The sequence below is a fragment of the Tachypleus tridentatus genome, chromosome 7 (assembly GCF_004210375.1).
Source record: "Tachypleus tridentatus isolate NWPU-2018 chromosome 7, ASM421037v1, whole genome shotgun sequence".
In the NCBI taxonomy this organism is placed as follows: Eukaryota; Metazoa; Arthropoda; class Merostomata; order Xiphosura; family Limulidae; genus Tachypleus; species Tachypleus tridentatus.
In genome coordinates, this window is record NC_134831.1 from 53,389,732 (window position 1) to 53,409,213 (window position 19,482).

A 19,482-nucleotide genomic window follows, 5' to 3' on the forward strand; every position below is an offset into this window, starting at 1 on the left:
CAGAGAAGAAGAAAATGAAACTTGGATAAATGTCCGAAAATAAAGTTTAGAGAATGATTGAAGAGAAGATGGAATTTATGCCGAGAGGAATAGCAGGAACGTATGGAGTCTGCATGAAAGGTGGAATATTGTGAAGAATAATAGTAGTAAATATTGAAAAGGGAAATATGAGAGCTTGGGGAAAGATAAAGAAACTGAAAGGAATTGGAATATATGTTTGAAATAATACTTTTCTGCTATTTTCTGCCAGAAAGGAAAGCATTCATCTGTGAGAGGAAAATTTGAGAAGGGAAAAGAAAGCAGTGAAACAGTGAGATTTGATAAGCTGCTTAAACAGAATTAAGAGAAACAAAAAGTTACTTTTAAGTCTAAACGAACTCAATCAAAAATGGAAATGTAATAGAAAGAAATTGGAAACAAAATATATGGAAAATCAAAATGATGCGTAAAGAATGGAAACAAAAATGACAACAAAGAAATAAAGTAGGCATCAAAGAAGGAAAGAAAGGTTTAAAGGAAGGGAATAGAAATATGTGAATAGAAGAACAAATAAACCAGTATTATTATTTAGATTGTTGCAAAAAGAATGGACAAGAATGGAGATATTTTTAGAAATACGTAAAATATTTCAAGGTGATAGGAAAGTTGGAGACCTGAATCCAGGAGCGAGGGTGAGAAAAGGTGGAGCAAATATTGTTTACAATGATGAACTTTATTAAAATAAGAAGGAGATACGGGAGGAAGTTAAAAGGCAGACGAGAAGAAAGATTTAAAGGCTTACCAAGTCAGAAACCACGAATTAATTTACAGTAAACGTTTGAACTTGACATAAATTTATAACAAGCAATTCAATTAGAAAAGCTTTCAGAATATCAAGAAACGGTGTAGATGGAATAGATAACACTATGTAACAAAATTTTTACTTTTTCTTGTTCCTGGGCAGAAAGTGTTATTTCCCAATTGCTTATGCCTAAAGTAAATGAAAAAGACCTATTTTTCTCTTCAAACTTTCCTTTTGTGACCTGGGAGCGTATAACGAAAACATGATGGGAGACTATATTTGGGGGCTGATACATGAAAGTAATTTACACTACAGTCGCAAATCTCGAAAAACTACTCACTTCTAAACATTTTTGTTCATTTTTGTATAACTTTAGTATAAATACATGTATATCTTGATTCATATGTTGTTTTATTCAGACCTTATATAAATGAAAATGTGTAAATTTGCCCATTTTTACATGGAAAATAGATTAATTTCTAAATTTCATTATCCAGGTCACAAAAACTAAGTTTGAAGGGAATAATGGCCGTTTTCTGTACTTTTACAACATAAACGATTAAGAAATAACACATACTATCCTGGAACAAAATTTGTGTTACATAGTGTAAAAATAACAGATAAATTTAATGTCAGAGTGGGCAAAGAATTAATATTAGCATGTAAAAGGAAGGCCTCGGAAAGTATTAAATAAAGAAAATACGAGAATTTAAAGGAGAAAAACATGTACACCAAAATAAATTATGTTGGGAAAGTGGTTATATTAAAATACGACTGAAAACTTCAGTGGAATTGGGAGAGCAAATAAAATAAAACATATACATTCACCTATAAAATATCAAACACAATGATAGATTATGTTACTGTTATTGTTCAAGCAAACAACCAACTAGTAAAATCTGAAGTAGGAGAGTTAAATCCTATCATTAGCTAATAAGTGTGACAACAGAAATAGCTTGGGAAATGGCTAGGATAGAAACGGTGAGGATGGGGAAAAACAAGAAATAAAAAGCTGTATATATGGAGATAGGCAGGAGTGATGAGATTTGGAAATTTTCTGATAAAAGTAGGAGAATATCAGCAGTGAAGAAAGAAATTAAAAAATGTGAACAAGGATGACTGAGAAATTGCACAAGCATTGGATAAAATGATAGAGGAGACATAAGTATAACAAAGAATAGGTAAAAAGGAGAAAAGGGTTAGAAGGAGAAATAGTGGGACAAAATTTAGAGAAATAAAACACTTGAATGAATATTAAATAACAAGAAAAGAGCAACGTAAGGAGAAACAGAAAAAAATAAACGATCATAGAGATGTGGAAATGAAATATGAGAAGAGAAGATTGTTAAGAGAAAAATTGAATGTGGTAAAAGGAGAACATTGGAAAACAGGTAAGAACACATTCTGTGGAAAGTAACGAATTATGATAGAAAGTAAAATAGGGGATTAGAAAAAATAGGAATGGCAGATTGACAGAAATATTTACGGGACTAATAACAGGGATAAGAACAAGTTGTAAAAGAGGAGAAAGATGAATGGAAGAAGCACGAATATATTGGAAGACTGAAAAACGCAAATCACCAGTAACTGATGAAACAGAACCTAAAGTATGAAATTTCAAATCTTGTGAAGGATTAACGGAAATGATGAGATGAAGGGTTTCTTTATTCCAGAAGAATCGAGAGAAGCAGTTATGTATCCAGGTAATAAAGTGGAAAACTATAATAAAGTACAAAATCATAGAAGAAAATGTCCCCTAGCTACTGCAAATATATTAGAAGAAAGGTTAAGCAATAGGATGGAAGAGAAAACTTACAGAAAGACAGGCAGTATTATAAAGCAGAGAGGAGTGATCCACGATAAGTATACCCTGATAGAAAATTATTGAAAAAAGGGTAAATTGTACCCCTTTCCAAAAACGTCGTGTGAATTATCAGTCTAAAATTATACTACAGCTTCACTTAAGAGTAAAAATGAACCGTTTTTAGTTAGTTTTTTTATATCATTCGGAATTAAGACGGCTGATTTAGAGAAGTAAAACTAAAAGATGAAAGGACGTGTACTAGTGGTTTATATATAGTTGCATAGACACAAGGATTAGATGTAACGGAAATGATGTCAACAGAATATAGGTAAAGGTCATATCTGTTAAAGTGTATGTTAGGACTGGTAGAGTCAGGTGGTTAAGGCATTCGACTTGTAATCTGAGGGTCGTAGATTCGAATCCCCATCACACCAAACGTGCTCGCCCTTTCAGCTGTGAGGTTGTTATAATTTAATGGTCAATCCCACTATTCGTTGGTAAAAGAGTAGCTCAATAGTTGGCTATGAGTGGTGATGACAAGCTGCCTCTCTTTCAGTCTTACGCTGCTAGTGAAGATAGCCCTCATGTAGCTTTGCACCAAATTCAAAACAAGCAAATCAAATGTATGAACGATGAATAAACTTTGTCAAATTTAGCCAACCTTGCTCGGGCTATTATTACGGTTTAATGATAGATCGTTTGTTTTAATGATTTCTATAGTTTCTTAAACACTTTCTTTGTTTAGCTTTGGTTGGTGTAGGAAAGGGATTTCATCCTAAAGTATTTTATGACATGTTTCAAATTGATGGCATGTTGAGGCAGATATCTGAAATTCACTTCCACGTATGCGACCTTGGTGGGGTTTTTTTGCGTCTTGTTTCTAAGTAACATGATGTTTGTCCTATGGATTCCTTTCCACATTCACATGGGATGCTATATATTTCTTGTTTTTGTTATTTTATTAGGATTTCTTTCGTGTTAGGTAGTGAGATGATAATCTTACATAAAAGTTTGAATACAGTTTTTACATCAGTACGCAAGTTATCAAATAGACCATCCAACCCACAGTTAAAAAGTAAATAGATTATTTAGAAACTATAGAAATCATCAAAGCTAGCTATCTTTCAATAAACAGTGATAATGGCCCTAGCAACATAAACCGTTTTTGATTAAGTTCTGAACACGCTTAATCTGAAGCCGTTTTGAGAATACATTTTTACTTTAAGCAGGTTTCTCGTTATCACGAATTACCTATATTACCAGTACTAATTATATCTGAAGAAGACAGACCAATATTTTGTCGAAACATGTAGTATGTTCCATCATCAATTTCTTACGCTCACAAAATGTTTTTGCTTACACATTTTATACTAGCATAACGTGCATCCTTACTCAAACACGTGAATAATAGTAGAGACGGGAAACCTGATGAAGAGGGAGGAAAATGAAAAAGAGAGAAGGAAGTGAAGAGATGATCAAGCGACAATATAGAGACTGAAATAATAACGGAAAAGGAAATTAAAATAAAAAAACGGAATTAAAGTGATTGTTAGACAGCAGAGATGAAAAAAGCAGAGACTGAATCAGAAGTGAAAAGGAAAGAGGAGAATAAATAGATATTACATAGAAAAATAATTAGAAAGAAACAGAAAAAGGAAGTTGGAAGAGAAGAGAGGAGGGGAAAGTTCACAAAATAGTAAAATAAACAATAATTTTAATTTTAAATTTAATTTTATAGTTCACAACAATTTATTTATTTATTATGTTATTTGTTTAAGTATTCTATAAATTTGTTTGATGACGCATAACAAAGCGCCAATATGAGGGAAATAAACTTATTTCATTTCTGCTATAACATATCTCTGTATCAATGTACAAAGCTGCTTTTGTTTCAATGTCACCTGCATACTTTGATAAAGTCATATAAATACACGTGTTTCATCTATTTTAGTAATTTGATATAGCTTCCAAGATGACAATACTTATAATGTAACCATACTGTTACATTAAATCTTACGACTAACTTTTAATATAATCAATGTTAACTATTCGGGCAACTAAATGGGATTTTTTTTTAATTTCATATCACCATTGTAAGATTCCCATCTCTAAATAGACTTACAAAAATAAAATAGATCAAACGCACTCCTTTGACGTAAATTAATGCTATTATACCATTACCATATAACCAAAATATAGCTTTATTTTTTATTATATACTTGAGCACCAAAATAATTGGTTTGACCTTGGTTTTGTAACATGAGCTTTAAACTATCTTGTACAAGTATTTTTCTCAAAGTGAATGTGCGACAGAAACTTTACAACATGAGGTCTAATACTAGCTAGTTACAGCTAGTTACAGTATACAGATATTTAGAAATACTGTCATAGTAGTTTGAATTGCTATTATATATTATCAGTATTATCAATGCATAATAGGAATATGTTCAACTTTTAGACTATCCTCAAACTACATCTACGAATAGGCTCACTTAATGTTAGTTATTTAATTAGTTTTCACCGATTTAATGTCATATTATAATATTTTAAGTAATGTACAAAAGCAAAGATCAGAAAACTCCTACACATTGTAAAAGAACAATTATTTTATATTTCGCAGAATCTAAAAGTTTAAAAATTTTGACACTGTGTTAAAATTTCACTTACGTATCAAATTTTAGTACCTTTAGTATACATTTTAAACTTAATTTAGCAGTTTTCGCTGTACATTATTAGACTGGTCACCAAAAATACAGAGAATTCTCTTTACACACCAAAGGAGAAGAACAAAAGCTGATTGTGTGTAAGATTTGTTTGTTTGTTTCTTAAATTTTGCGCAAAGCTACTCGAGGGCTATCTGCGCTAGCCGTCCCTAATTTAGCAGTGTAAGACTAGAGGTAAGGCAGCTAGTCATCACCACCTACAGCCAGCTCTTAGGCTACTCTTTTACCAACGAATAGTAGGATTGACTGTCACATTATAACGCCCCCGCGGCTGAAAGGGCGAGCATGTTTAATGCGACCGGGATTCGAACCCGCGACCCTCAGATTACGAGTCGAACACCTTAACCCACCTGACTATGCCGGGCCAATGAGAACTTCCCATGGAGTGAATCGACCCCAGGCACTCTGGGTGAAAGCCAGGTATTCTAGCCACTAGACCACATTGTATATGTGTGGAAGGTTTAACACAAAGTTTGCTGAAGAGTTGTCAGTCATAAACTAAAGATAGGACTAGACAACGAAGATTCTTACTAAGCTCAACCCACAGTATGCAGTATAGCCTTGATACGCTCTGTTGTTAATATGTCTCCTGAAAAATCGTAACCATAAGGAGATATGCACTACTTAGATGCAGGAAATGGAATACGTTTGATTGTATTTCATATTTAACATTTTAAATTAATTTTTCATTCGAAAAATATATCCTTAAGTTTATCGAGGTCCCCGACTCAATCTTAATGTGAATATATTTGAAAAATTGCTCATTACAAATTGATTTACAAAGTTTCGTTCCAGGCTCGGATTTTTTACTTGTTTAAATAATGACTCTGAGAAGTATTAGTTCGAAAATATTGACACGAACATTAAAATTTTTTTGAAATCAAAACATACGAGAATTATTCACTTAAGTTTTGCAAATTGTTATTGTTCATTAAAAAACTTAAAGAAGCATGTTACATATCACGTCTGAAAAAATCTTCCTTTATAAAAAATATCATACGACTATAAACACCAAATATTTTATTTACAAGCCCAATATTTTCCCATAACTGCCTCTAAATAGAGACTCACTTTATAACAAATATCGTTGGTATAATAGTAGGAAAACTATCGTGTAGAAATACTGGGAGAGTTTATGGTCATATTACATTTATCGTCATAACGTGTTCTACTCTCCAATCGATCTTGCAAACGTTAAAACCCCCAGAGAATGTAAGTGTGTTGTATAAAAGTTATCAACGACATTACTTCTGCACACATTTATCGGTTTTATTTGGTAAAGTTGAAAATGACATTACATGCAAGAAGTCGGTTATAACTAAACAGAAGTTTTAATAGTGAGTTCTTTTTGAGAAACTCGGACACCAAGAAATTGACACAGGAGATACGGTAAACTATAACAGAAAGAATAAATTCACTTACACCATGAGTGAAAACAACTTCAAGACTTAACTCACTTTAAACTATACTTAGTTTTTAGGTTTTTTTTAAACATTTATGACTAAGAGTTGTTTTTTCAAGTAACAACCACATTACCTAAGTTTCAAGGAATTACGTGTTATTCAACATTTAACATACACTCGACAAAAAAAATGGAAACGTTTTTTTTTTTGTTTATCTTTAAGCATATAGTAACAAAAATGAACTATCTGTGCTCTTTAAACCTTAGTATTGAAACAGTTTTTAAAGCCATGAAACCCCGAACTTAATGGTGACCCACTGACGGGCATGATAAAAGAGAACATTAAACACTAGTTAAAAATTTTAAAGTATCTCGACTTTAAACCTGAGTTTTATTCCTGATAGAAATTAATATTGGTACACCAAACGTTGGAAAGAATGATGAAATTGTTATATAGCTGTATTGACGGTTTGTATTTCAGAATTTAAAAAAATCTATTTTTGAGCCACGTATATAAAATAAAGTAATTTCACAGTGTCACGTTAAATCACATAAAACCAAAAATCATCCAATTCCCAGAGTAAGTATTAGTTATGCTTCGTACCTTTTTATCACTTTGTGACCTTGACACTGACTCTTTGCTTTGCATTACTGAAATCATATGAAATTGACCTCTGCTTTTTATTTAATTTTTATGCCCTGACATCAATTTATAATTTAGCTTTCCAAGTTCCTTTGTGACCTTCACAATAGACTCTCACTTTACCTTACACAAGTACGGTGCCTTTTCGTGATGCCTTTTTTCTTTGTTATTCACATTACATTTCTATATTTTTGTGACTTTGACCTGAGCCTTCACACTTTATCTTGTGACTTTGACCATTGCTTTTTATTTTTATTTTTAAAAACTTGTTTCTAACCTAATTTCTGACTTTAGAGTAGTCATTGCTTAAACACGAACGAGATATAAAAATTATAATGACCTTCAATTTAAAACACAAGTAACATAATTTGTTAGAATCTAACCTCATGTAAAACATGAGCTTCCAACTTACTCCAAAGTGCCAAACAGCGTCAATGTACATAAAAATAAATTAGAATAACCTGTGATCCAAAATAATTTAAACTTATCTTAGGAAGTTGTTTGTATTATTAAATATTCATTCACTTTTGTCACACTTGTTGTTCTGTTGTTTGTAACGTAGCTTCTTCAAATATCGGACATAGTCGAAATGTTGAAGAAAACGACTTGTTCTGAGAGAAAGAAGAACGGCTACTTTGTTCTGGTTGACTGTTCTTTGAATCATTTGATTGGACAGTACGCTGACAGTTTTGCTGAAGTTCTGGCGTAACTGCGGTGTTAACTACGGTGTTATCTCCTTGTAGTTTTGTGGATGTCGTAGTGTTGATTCTCCCGGGAATTTCTGCTGCTACTACGTAGGTATTACGTGAAAGATGTTTTGTGAGCTTTGTAGCATGGTTACTTCCTTTTAACCCTGAACTTGTTTTGAAAGCATTGTACTCCAACAACTCTGTGTCTTCTGTTTGGGTATCATATTCTGATACGACATTATGTCCATTTATTTCTGTAACTGGCATCAAGACGTTGTATTTCAGATATCTCGCATTTCTTGTGATTGTGTTACATCTAGAAAGTTCTGTCGCACCTGTAACTGTTTTACATTCCTGTACATTAGGCTTCATTGTATTTACTAGGCGTTTCTCAGGCTCTGTAGCTGTTGATAAAGTCGACTGTTCAGTAATGACATTACGAGTTTTAGTTAAACTATTTGTGTCTACACGTCCGCCACAAACAGGTGGCGATTTGTCAGTAACAAATGTAGAAATGCTGGTTTTTCGGGAACTGGTAGGGCTCCCCGTTTCTGGATTCTTGTGGCGATCACTAAATAGTCGGCCGTTGAGTTCGCTTTGTGCATGCGTAGCCTGAATTCTCTCCATTCTCTGAGCGTGGCGACTAGCAGAACTGATGTCATCTGGCACAGTTACATCAGAATCCTTGCGGTAGTTACATCCCAGCACTCGACTGAAGGCTTCCTTAAACTCCTTGTTCAAGAAAACATAGATGCAAGGATTGAAGGACGAGTTGAGATAACCTAACCACGTGATGGCACTTCGCCACTCGTAGCTCAAGTAGCATTGTTCGCAGTATGCTAGAATAACATACATAAGGAAAAAAGGAAGCCAGCAGACACAAAATACGCCCATCACGATTCCCAAAGTTCGAATAGCCTTGGTGTCAGTGATCAACTGCCTGGAGCGGCGCCTAAGGCTTCTCTTCACTTGTTGATCAGCAGTTTGTAGCGATACTTCTAGATGTTTAATCTCTCTAGCTTGTCGCTCGGCTATAAGCAGAATCCGAAAGTACACATAAAACATCACTGGAAGTGGGAGGTAGAATGATGTCATTGAGGAAACGATGGCATAAATTCGGTTAACTTCTAATGAACACTCACTACTATCCTGGAAAATGGATGTTTTGCCATCACCATCAGTATACCAACCGAGGAAAATGGGAATAAATGAAATCGCTCCACTACAAATCCAAATCCCAACCACAGCTCCAAAGATACGTTTCTTTGAGACAAAAATCTGATATCGTAAAGGCCTAGTGATCGCCAAAAATCGATCCAGAGCTATCACACATAGATGTAAAATAGACGCCGTGCAACACATAACATCACACGAGATCCACAAATGACAAGCTATGGCTCCGAAACGCCATTGTCGTTCTAGGTCATATATTACCAACAATGGCATGACAAACACTGCCACTGTTATATCAGCGGAAGCCAAACTAGCTAAAAGGAGGTTGGTTACTGACCTCAGCCGCCTGTAGCGGATAACAACTGTTATGACAAGTACGTTACCCACCAGTGTCATAGCAATCAACAACACACACACACATGTCCCTAGTATTCGATAGGTCCACTCTCCCATAGTGACTGTTTCTTCCTCGGGAAATCCCGGAAGTGTATCAATGTTCCCGAGTCCTGTAGAGTTACGATTGTCAGTAAAGTTGCTGAACATAGACAAGTCTCGCACTTCATATTTCGGAGAGAACTGGAAAAACGAATTTGAGTAACTAGCTAGCATCCTATCAAGCCTTTTCAGTACTCCACGAGTTTTGTCTTCGTTACCAAAACTAAGTCTTTTGTTGAGTCCTGTAGAAAAAAGAAAATAAATCGTACATATGAATATCAATAATACAATTCATTCACGAAAACTCTATAGTTTTTATGTCTTAACTAAAAAGAGATTCTATTTAGTACACTGCGATCTTTCTTGGCAAGTTTAACAGTCTTCATTTTCTGTTTCAACAATTTGACCAGTGGTCCTTAATAAGAAGCCAGGGTTTGCGTCTGGCATGGTTCACTATAAAACCTAAAATGCTTACTAATTCAAAATAACAAAACTGATGCTGCTTTAACCAAATAAAAAATTGTGTATTAGACCAGAACTATTACACATTGATACATAAGTCACTCGATAACTCTTCAGGCCTGGTATAGCCAGATGGTTAAAACGCTCAACTCGCAATCAAAACGGTCCGGCAGGACTTGATGGGTTAAGGCGTTCGACTCGTAATCTGAGGGTCGCCGGTTCAAATCCCGTCGCACCAAACATGCTCGTCCTTTCAGCCGTGTGGGCGTATAATGTGACGGTCAATCCCACTTTTCATTGGTAAAAGAGTAGCCCAAGAGTTGGCGGTGGGTAGTGATGACTAGCTGCCTTCCCTCTAGTCTTACACTGCTGAATTAGGGATAACTAGCGCAGATAGCCCTCGAGTAGCTTTGCGCGAAATTAAAAAAACAAACAAACCACTTAAAATATCAGCAACACAAAAACTCATCTTCCTCGTACGGAGTCCATTCATAGTTGACGCCCAAACTATAAAAAAACTTTATTCAAGGCATCAGTCAATTGTCTTCTGAATGTAACTTTTGCCTGATAATAGCTCGTACTATCAGAGGTTGAAATGTTTTAATCGCTAAAATCAGAAATTTTATAATGTAAAAATTTCTAAATGTTGTGTTTTTAATTAAAGCTCAGAAGATTTTAGCGTACATCATAATTGTTACTTTTGTGGTATTTGTCAATCTACTGGCTTGTGAATTCATCCGTAACATTGTATTATATTTTTATACTCTTTTTTTCTTTTGTTTTTATTTTTTTCAGTGCAAAGCAACACAATGAACTATCTGTTAACTCCATGGCGGAAATCGAACTCCAGACTTTGAAGTTATAATACACTGAAGCACTGGGAAACATTTTCGTACTAAGGAGGTAACTATTTGTTTTGTTAAGTGCAAAGCTACACAAAGGTTATTTGTGCAGTGCCCATCACAGGTATTAAAATCCGATTTTAAGTGTTTAAAGCACACGGACTTATGTCTGATCTACAGGAGGGAAAGAAATAAAAGTTACTGGATAGATATGGACAAGTATTTATTTCAATCTAGCCTGTCAACGCACTTTTCAAGCAAATTTTTCGGAATGACTTTGCAACGGCTTTAGAATAAGATAGAATGTTTCCTTACGCCAGTCATGCATCAACGGCTATTACACGAACGTCTGAGTTGACGGCCCGAATTTCCAAAATGGTTCGTAGAATTATTATTCATACACGCTTTTAATACAATTTTCATCTTGAAAAATTATATAAAATAATAAAATAAGTCTTTGTATACATTAATTTATCTAAAGTTAGATTGATTAAGCTAGGAAAATTTTATTTTTCGTATTTATAAAAGTAAAATAAACTTGTTGGCAACTTACAGTGACTTTTTAATGAACAGTTTAAAATTATAATATCCGAAGATGCTGTATTGCTTGTTGCCTCTGAGATGCTGTTGCTCTAATTAAATGTCTTTTAAGACGCATGATTAAATGTGTGTATAATTTAATTTTGTGAAGCAACGAACAGAATAACGAAAGGCCGCCCGATCTGCGTCTTAGAAGATACATTGTAACGTAATCTCGTTCACATTTTTTTCTCTCTGCTAACAAAACGCTGCGGCTGGTTTTCACTTCATATCATGAACGTAACAAACAACGAGGTGTTTGATTTTTGTCATTCATGGTTATGATGTTGATATAATGTTGTGTAAGTAATCTCATTACTCAGTGTCCCCTACATATATATATTCAAGGTAAGAAGTATAAATTCACTCAGTAAAACATATAATAAACGAACATAAATAGCCTCCCATCTTATTTGTACCAGAGTTTAGCGTAAAGCTAGACAAAAGTCACTGAGCTACGTATAGTCGTCCTTGTTTTTTAACTGATAATTTAGAGGGAAGACAGCTAGTAAACAACACTAATTCACTTTCCACTCTTACGTTACTCTTGTGTGATCGAACAGTTGTGTTTCACCATCATTTTCGTCAAGCACTTACCACAAAGGATGAAGCAGGTTTTCTAAGCAACAGTTTGTTTATTTGAAGTTAAGTCCAAAGCTACATGAAGAGTTATGTGCGTTCTACACACTAAGGGTATCGAAGCCCTGTTTCTAGTAAATCCGCAGACATATCACTGTGCCACTGGGGAGCCTAAGCAACAGATCTCTAACTTTGTACACTCGAATTCATACTCTGGAAACGCTAACTACTATACTATACCCAGTCAATTTGTAGGAATCTATTGTTCCCTTGATTCTACATTATAAATTCTGTAAAAGTTAAATGTATTTCAATCTATACTTTTTCTAGCGTTTGTGTTGTACGCTATTGTGCTTTGTCTTTCATGCATGGGTTAGTCTGATTGGCAGAAGTGTAAAAACACCAGTGTAGAAGAGAAATTCCATTCATGATTAACTCCCTTCTCCGAGCTCTTATGTTAACCTTCCATCTTACCGAAAATTATCTTGCTCTTATAAATTGGCATGTTAGGGGAACTGTATTATTGAGTTAGCCCTAGTTTGTTTCAACTTAAGATTATTCTCGATCAATATAAAGAAATAAAGCTATGATTATGAGTATATACATCAAGCAAATAACCTCAGTCCACATGATGTTTCCTCTTTCTTTTTACGAATTATTTCCTTTCATGTATATACAATTTATAATTGTAGAAAATTTTCATTTCTACTTTTTTATTCTTTTTATGTGTGTTTGTGTAGTTAGCAAAGAAATAAAAAAGATAAGTGAATAATAGGTAGTTCCATTCCATAGGTGAAAAGTTAGTATTGCTGTAAAGCACAATAATTTTATCTTCGATTGGACCCCAAACAGTCATCATTAGTTTTTGGGTTTTTTCTTTTTTAATTCATCAGCATATTTTCAGATACTTCCATTTAGTCACAAACATCATGATGTTAAACTTTCAACTACATTCAGCAAAATTAATAATTTGATATATCTTTCCAAATATCGCTCCATATTTTATAAAATTTGATCAAAATGACTATAACAGTTTATCAGAAGAAATTAAGATAGACACTTACGTACATTAAAAGAAAACAATCGTTTTATCTAAGTTTCAGAAGCGTTCCTGATTAGTTCTTCAAAACGTGGAGATAATTTAAAATGATTGGACTCCCAGATATTTCTTTGACAGCCATTTCAAAAAACGTTCATCTATCACATATTGCTATTTGCATCTCATAAAGATATTATGGTGGATCTTTCGCATAATTATATAAAAAAAATACTCAATTTAAATGACGGATGTCACTGCATTCTCTAGAAAACTACATTTTGAGAACGAAAAACCTGAAGAGTATTATTACTGAGGAAACTTCGAAGCTGCCAGGAGAGCCAATCATGGTTATAAAACACATTTTATTCTGTTTTCATTATACATCTCCATATTATCACTTAATATCACTCATAGGCAAGTTCTAAGACAGAATGTGTAATTTTTGAGACAGACAGAAGGCAAATTGAAATCATATATATTTTTGACTCCAAATTCCCCTCGAAAATAAAAACGTTTAATATGATGCTTTTAAGTTTGTTTGTTGTGATACACAAAGTTACCTATTAAGATATTTGTACTTTGCCCATTTAAGCCATCTGGTTTGCTTCTGAACAACCAGGTGGTTGAATATGATACATGTGTTTAGAAGTCAGATTTTTCGATGTAATAAAAGCAGACTTATTAATAGCACACGAATGCTTTTGTTTACCAAGCTATTCATACGTATATTCAAAAAAATAAAATTAAAGAAAGTTTTAAACTGTTTTTGATATATTTTATATGAAAATTATTTTTTATGAAATCATAAGCAAGCCTTTCTAAAGTGTGTTCAGATTTGAATGCGTATTTTTAAATAACTCTGCTCTCTATAATTTTTATTTTAAAAAACAACATCAAACTTATAACTAAGTGACAACCTATCGAAAGAATTGATAAAATTACGTTTGTTTGTTGTTATATATGTAAAAAAACAGCTGCTATGGATAGAGAAAGCACTACGTAGAAGAGCGAACAACGTTTCGACCTTCTTTCATCATCGTCAGGTTCACAAAGAAAGATAGAAGTAACTGACCGATAGCTGACCGCGGTTGTGCAATTGAGTGTAGGAATGTAGAGGGCATGCTTAGATGTTGGATTATAATTTTTTAGTATAGGTATAAAGGTGTTCCTTTGTATTGGTTTATTTTAGACTTGAGCTGTTGTATAAGTAAGGCTTCTTTAATTTTGCGATTGTTTGTATTTGTTTCTTTATTTAGTATTTGAGTGTTTTCTATGGTTATGTTGTGTTTATTTGACTTGCAGTGTTCGAAAACGTCTGAAGGTGACTTTTTGTGTTCTGTGAACCTGGTTTCCATTTTTCTATATGTTTCTCCAGTATAGAAGTCGTGGCAGTTATCACATTGTATTTTATAAATAATGTTGGTGTGGTGTTTGTCAGTGTAGTTTTTACACAGTATAGACCTCAGTTTTGTGTCTGGTTTTTGAATAAATTTAGTACTAATTGGAATGTCATATTTTGTTACTAGTTTTTTGCCAAATGTTGGTTATTTTCCTGCTGATGTCGGGAACATATGGTATGCAGCAGTATATGGTTTCGTGATTTTTTTAAATCGTAGGGTATATTTACTTTTGTTAGTAGATTTTGCTTTTTGTCTAGGTGTGTGCGTATAATGTTTTCTACGGTTTGTGGAGGAAACTTGTTAATGTCGATGAAGTATTGTTTTATTTTGTCCTCTACATAGTGTATTTTCTACCCATACCAGCCGTTTTTAAATATATAATTTTCTCTATAAGTGGGTTTTCTCGTCATCACGGATTATTTGTTAGTTCTTGGTATTTGTAATTTTGCGATAAACTACACACAACAGCTATCTGCACATAATCGGCCATATTTCTAAGCTAACGAACCTGAGTGAAGACAATTCGTTAATACCACCTAACGCTATGTCTGAGTTACTCTTGTTTGACCAAATAAAAACCACTCTTATAGCACACCCAGAATTCCAAAGTGAGGGACGCATTTTTAAGGTAATTAGATCATTAGACCCTCAGATGCCCAACCTGGGCACAATAATCACAAAAATGTGAAGAAACTTTAAAATTATTGACTATTTAAAGTCCCTGTTAAAATTTTTCTATTCAAGGTATGTATATATATATATACACACACACATATATATAATCAAACACACCTTAAATGTGAATTAAAGATGCGACCATAAAAAAGTGAATCAGCTTGCTACTGAAACAAATGAAATCAAACCTAGCGACTAGAATGATAGCTACACTTATAGCATTGATAAGAATTTTCGGCAGGTTACTTATTTTGCTCAGTATGGGGCGGATGATAGGTAAAACAAACCTATCAACACATCTTTACTTTATAAAACCACCTAGATTCTATAAAATATATGGTTGCATTTTTCTCTCTAAAACAGTATTAACGGCCTCCTTTATAGTAACGCCATAGAATTTAAATTAACATTTTCTTGTCATCATTCTCATGTAATCGGTGCAGTCATATGAAATACTATTATTTAGCTTAATTGCTTAAGCAAATATTACGTGACGCAAATTAAGATATTTCATAAAATTTATAAATTTGCACTAAGAAGCTGCCAATAAAAAATGAATAATAACCGTCCACCCGTACGATGCTTTTGAAAACTTAATTTGGAAACTACTAATTTAGCTTGCTTGGCTTAACAAATACTTATGCACATCCACGTCCTTTCACCTTTTTGTTTTACTGCGCTAAATTAGCCGTCTTTAATCCGAATGATGTTTGATTTTTGAATTTCGAGCAAAGCTACTCGAGGTCTATCTGCGCTAGCCGTTCCCAATTTAGCAGTGTAAGGCTAGAGGGAAGGCAGCTAGTCATCACCACCCACCGCCAACTCTTGGGCTACTTTTTTACCAACAAATAGTGGGATTTACCGTCACATTGTAACGACCCCACGGCTGAAAGGGCGGGCATGTTTGGTGCGACCGGGATTCGAACCCGCGATCCTCGGATTACAAGTCGAACGCCGGGCCTAAATCCAAATGATAACAAAGTATAAATGGTCTATTTTTTGCTCGTAGGTGAAGTTGTAGTAAAATATTCAGACTGATAGCTCACGTGATCTTTTGCGTATGCAAGAATTTTCGTTAAATTTGAACAGTTGTTATTGAATAACTTCGTACATGTGACCTACGTTTATACCATATGAGATAGTTTAATTTAAGTTGTAAAGATATACCATTGTATCAAATCTGAAAAAAAAGAATCCATACACGTAATTATGTTTTTCTATTAAATAAATTTTCTTACTTCTTGTACAAATAAAAAAAAAGAGGAAGAGACCCAAACAAAATTGAAGATATTATATCTCAGGTGTTTCTTAATTAATTACCTCGAATTTTATTATGTAGAGTAAGAGTACAGTAAAACACATCCATGGAAACATGTTATAGTTTATGTTACCATAATCCGAGTTACAGGAGGTGGGATACACGTTAAACTATCATTCCTGTTAACAACGTACAGTGTGTCATGCAGGTGTTGTTTTTTCTTCACTAAAGCGTTTGTTATGACTCCTTAAACTATAATGAAGTATATTTTAAGTGCAAAATCATTTAGTAACAAAATAAACAAAAAATATGGCGCATATTTTGGAGTTTATGGTGAATAATAAAGCCAAATGTGTAAAATTTGTTGGATAGATCTGTCAAAAGCCTAATTTGTTTCTATAGTGTATAGAGTTTAAGTTGGCGAAGAATTACCCTGTACAGGATAACAGATGCTATAAAATATCATAATGACACTAATAATAATTTTTCTCATCTTATATTCTTAATAGGTTTAATGCAAGCTTCGAGAGTGTAATAGTCTTTCAACAGCACTATTCTATTGTATATATTATTGCAGGAGAATCTTTGTTGATACCAGATATTGTATTAACAAATACTTTCACATGGAAAGAGCATCACGTGTTTGTTTGTTTCAGAATTTCGTGCAAAGCTACGCGAGGGCTATCTGCGCTAGCTGTCCCTAATTTAGTAGTGTAAGAAAAGAGGGAAGGCAGCTAGTCATCACCACCCTCGTCAACTCTTGGGATACTCTTTTACCAACGAATAGTGGGATTAACCGTAACGCCACCACGATTAAAATGGCGTGCATGTCTGGTGTTGTGGGGATTCAAACCCGCGACTCTCAGATTACGAGCCGAGCACCCTAAACACCTGGCCATGCCTGGCTCGAGTATCGAGTGATCTACAAGGTCATGGGTGCCAGTTATTTAATCGAAACGGAGACTTTGATTGATTTATTGAATAATAAACACTGAGTAGTATCCTAGTTACACATACGAAAACAGTAATTTCAGCTTACAGCTATTAGACTTGTCATTAACAGCCTGTTTTTATAAAGTCCTAAAAATCAATAGATGCTTTCATGGTAATCAATATCATTTACTACTATATACAATTATGGCTTTGCTGTATTTTAAAGAAAACATTATTACAACCTCCATTTTCAATCCTGACGTTTCTATAAATGATATCATCGTTTACAGAACAAAATGTTCTCCTAACGTAAAGAGTGTTGCCGTATGTATGGAGCATTTTCCAAGGTTTTGGAAGCAACTTGAGTTGTAAATATATATAAAACGAATTGAACTAATGTTTGTTACTGATTATGTTCAAGCGAGCTATTGAGTTAATGTGCTTTGAATATCGAGTTTATACTTTTCATGAAGAAATAAAGATACGCAATTAGCAAGTAGACGAAATTTCTGTTTAGACATATTTTATTTGTTATATTCATTCGACATTCGATAAATAAAACGTTATCGTTATGAGAATCTGGTTTTAATTTTTTCTTGAACGGCTGAATAATCGACCTGATACTCATATCTTAAAACTGAGAGCATTTTGACTGTTGGACCATTTTTATTTATGTGAGGTTTAACAAGAATACAAGTTTTATAAAAATAAATATGAGTTATTATATGTAATAAACAATATCTAATGGTTTGATAATCGAGTAAAACATACACGGAATATATCTTTTATTTAAATGGTACCGTACCGTTATGTGTGCGTTTTATTGTAAAAAATAATATATATGCGACCAGAAATAAAATATATTTTAAGCATTATAAGGATGTTAATACAATAATTCTGATACTATGAGTCCTCCCAGTGACTATGTAGATAAGATCTTTACTACCGATAAAGTGCGTGTTCTGCACAAAGTATTAACTACATATTTTATAAAAGAATCCAGTGATATTTTATCTTTCTGAAAATAATCTTGTATTTCACGAGATAAGCATACGTGCATAAAGTTAAGAGCTTCGTCGTATTAAACAAATATAAATAATCGATTTATATCATTAATTTTTTCATTTAATTTTACGTGTCACCGTTTATTAATCCAAGATTGCTGTTCTTTTAATATTATGCACTTCTAAAAATTAGAGACAACTCTCAGGCATCTCTCTTTTTTTCTTGCTGAAAATAATCTAAGATTAAAGTTTTGTAAAAGGCACATGTTTAGTAACATTTAACATTAAGCTATTTTCAAGCAGACACGTTAAAATTCAATTAATTAATCATGAATTTTTCTAAATATCAGTGATCTTTAGTGACAGAGGAAAGCATGTTTTATCTTCAGTTTCTTCCTAATCCGTAATTATGTGTTTCAAAAACATGAGTTATACCAATCTGCTATTCATATTGGTCCTCGTTCTGCCCTCTAGAGGAATATAAAAACTGTGCGATTGCTGACAGTAAGTATTTATCCACTGTGAATCAATTATATACACACCAACCTTTTAAGGCAGTAAAACTTATAGCATTTCTGAAGAACTTTTAGAAAATGAAATAAACAATTAACATTTATTTAGGTTAAAATGAATTCTAACATTTTACATAGAAGTTAATGGCAGAATAAAGAATATTCTTCGCAGATTAAAGCACTAAAATGCCAAAATTATGAATACAAAGATAAAAGACTGACAAAATGTTAAGAACTAATTTAATACAGTCCGCTTATAGGCTTAACAAACATCTGAGGAAATATTATGTTTAAAAATTGAGTAAATATAATTTTAGCATGACATATAAGGGCCGACATGGCCAGGTGGATTAAGGCGTTTGACTCGTTATCCGAGGGTTGCGAGTTCGAATCCCCGTCGCACTAAACATGCTCGTCCTTTCAGCCGTGGGGGCGTCATAATGTTACGGTCAATCCCACTATTCGTTGGTAAAAGAGTAGCCCAAGAGTTGGCGGTGGGTGGTGATGACTAGCTGCCTTCCCTCTAATCTTACGCTGCTAAATTAGAGA

The 19,482-nt window shown here is 33.6% G+C and overlaps 1 protein-coding gene across 2 annotated transcripts in view; it reads right to left on the minus strand.

Annotated features, from left to right (window-relative positions):
- Nucleotides 1-6,562: 6,562 nt before the first annotated feature.
- The window catches only part of LOC143255668 (D(1)-like dopamine receptor), a 32,275-nt gene continuing 19,355 nt past the window's right edge, over nucleotides 6,563-19,482 (minus strand). For both annotated transcript variants that reach the window (XM_076511702.1, XM_076511703.1), the window contains one exon: nucleotides 6,563-9,892. In XM_076511702.1, coding sequence (XP_076367817.1) covers nucleotides 7,884-9,824 — 1,941 coding nt within the window. In that variant the 5' untranslated portion in view covers nucleotides 9,825-9,892 and the 3' untranslated portion in view covers nucleotides 6,563-7,883. The remainder of the gene's footprint in view (nucleotides 9,893-19,482) is intronic.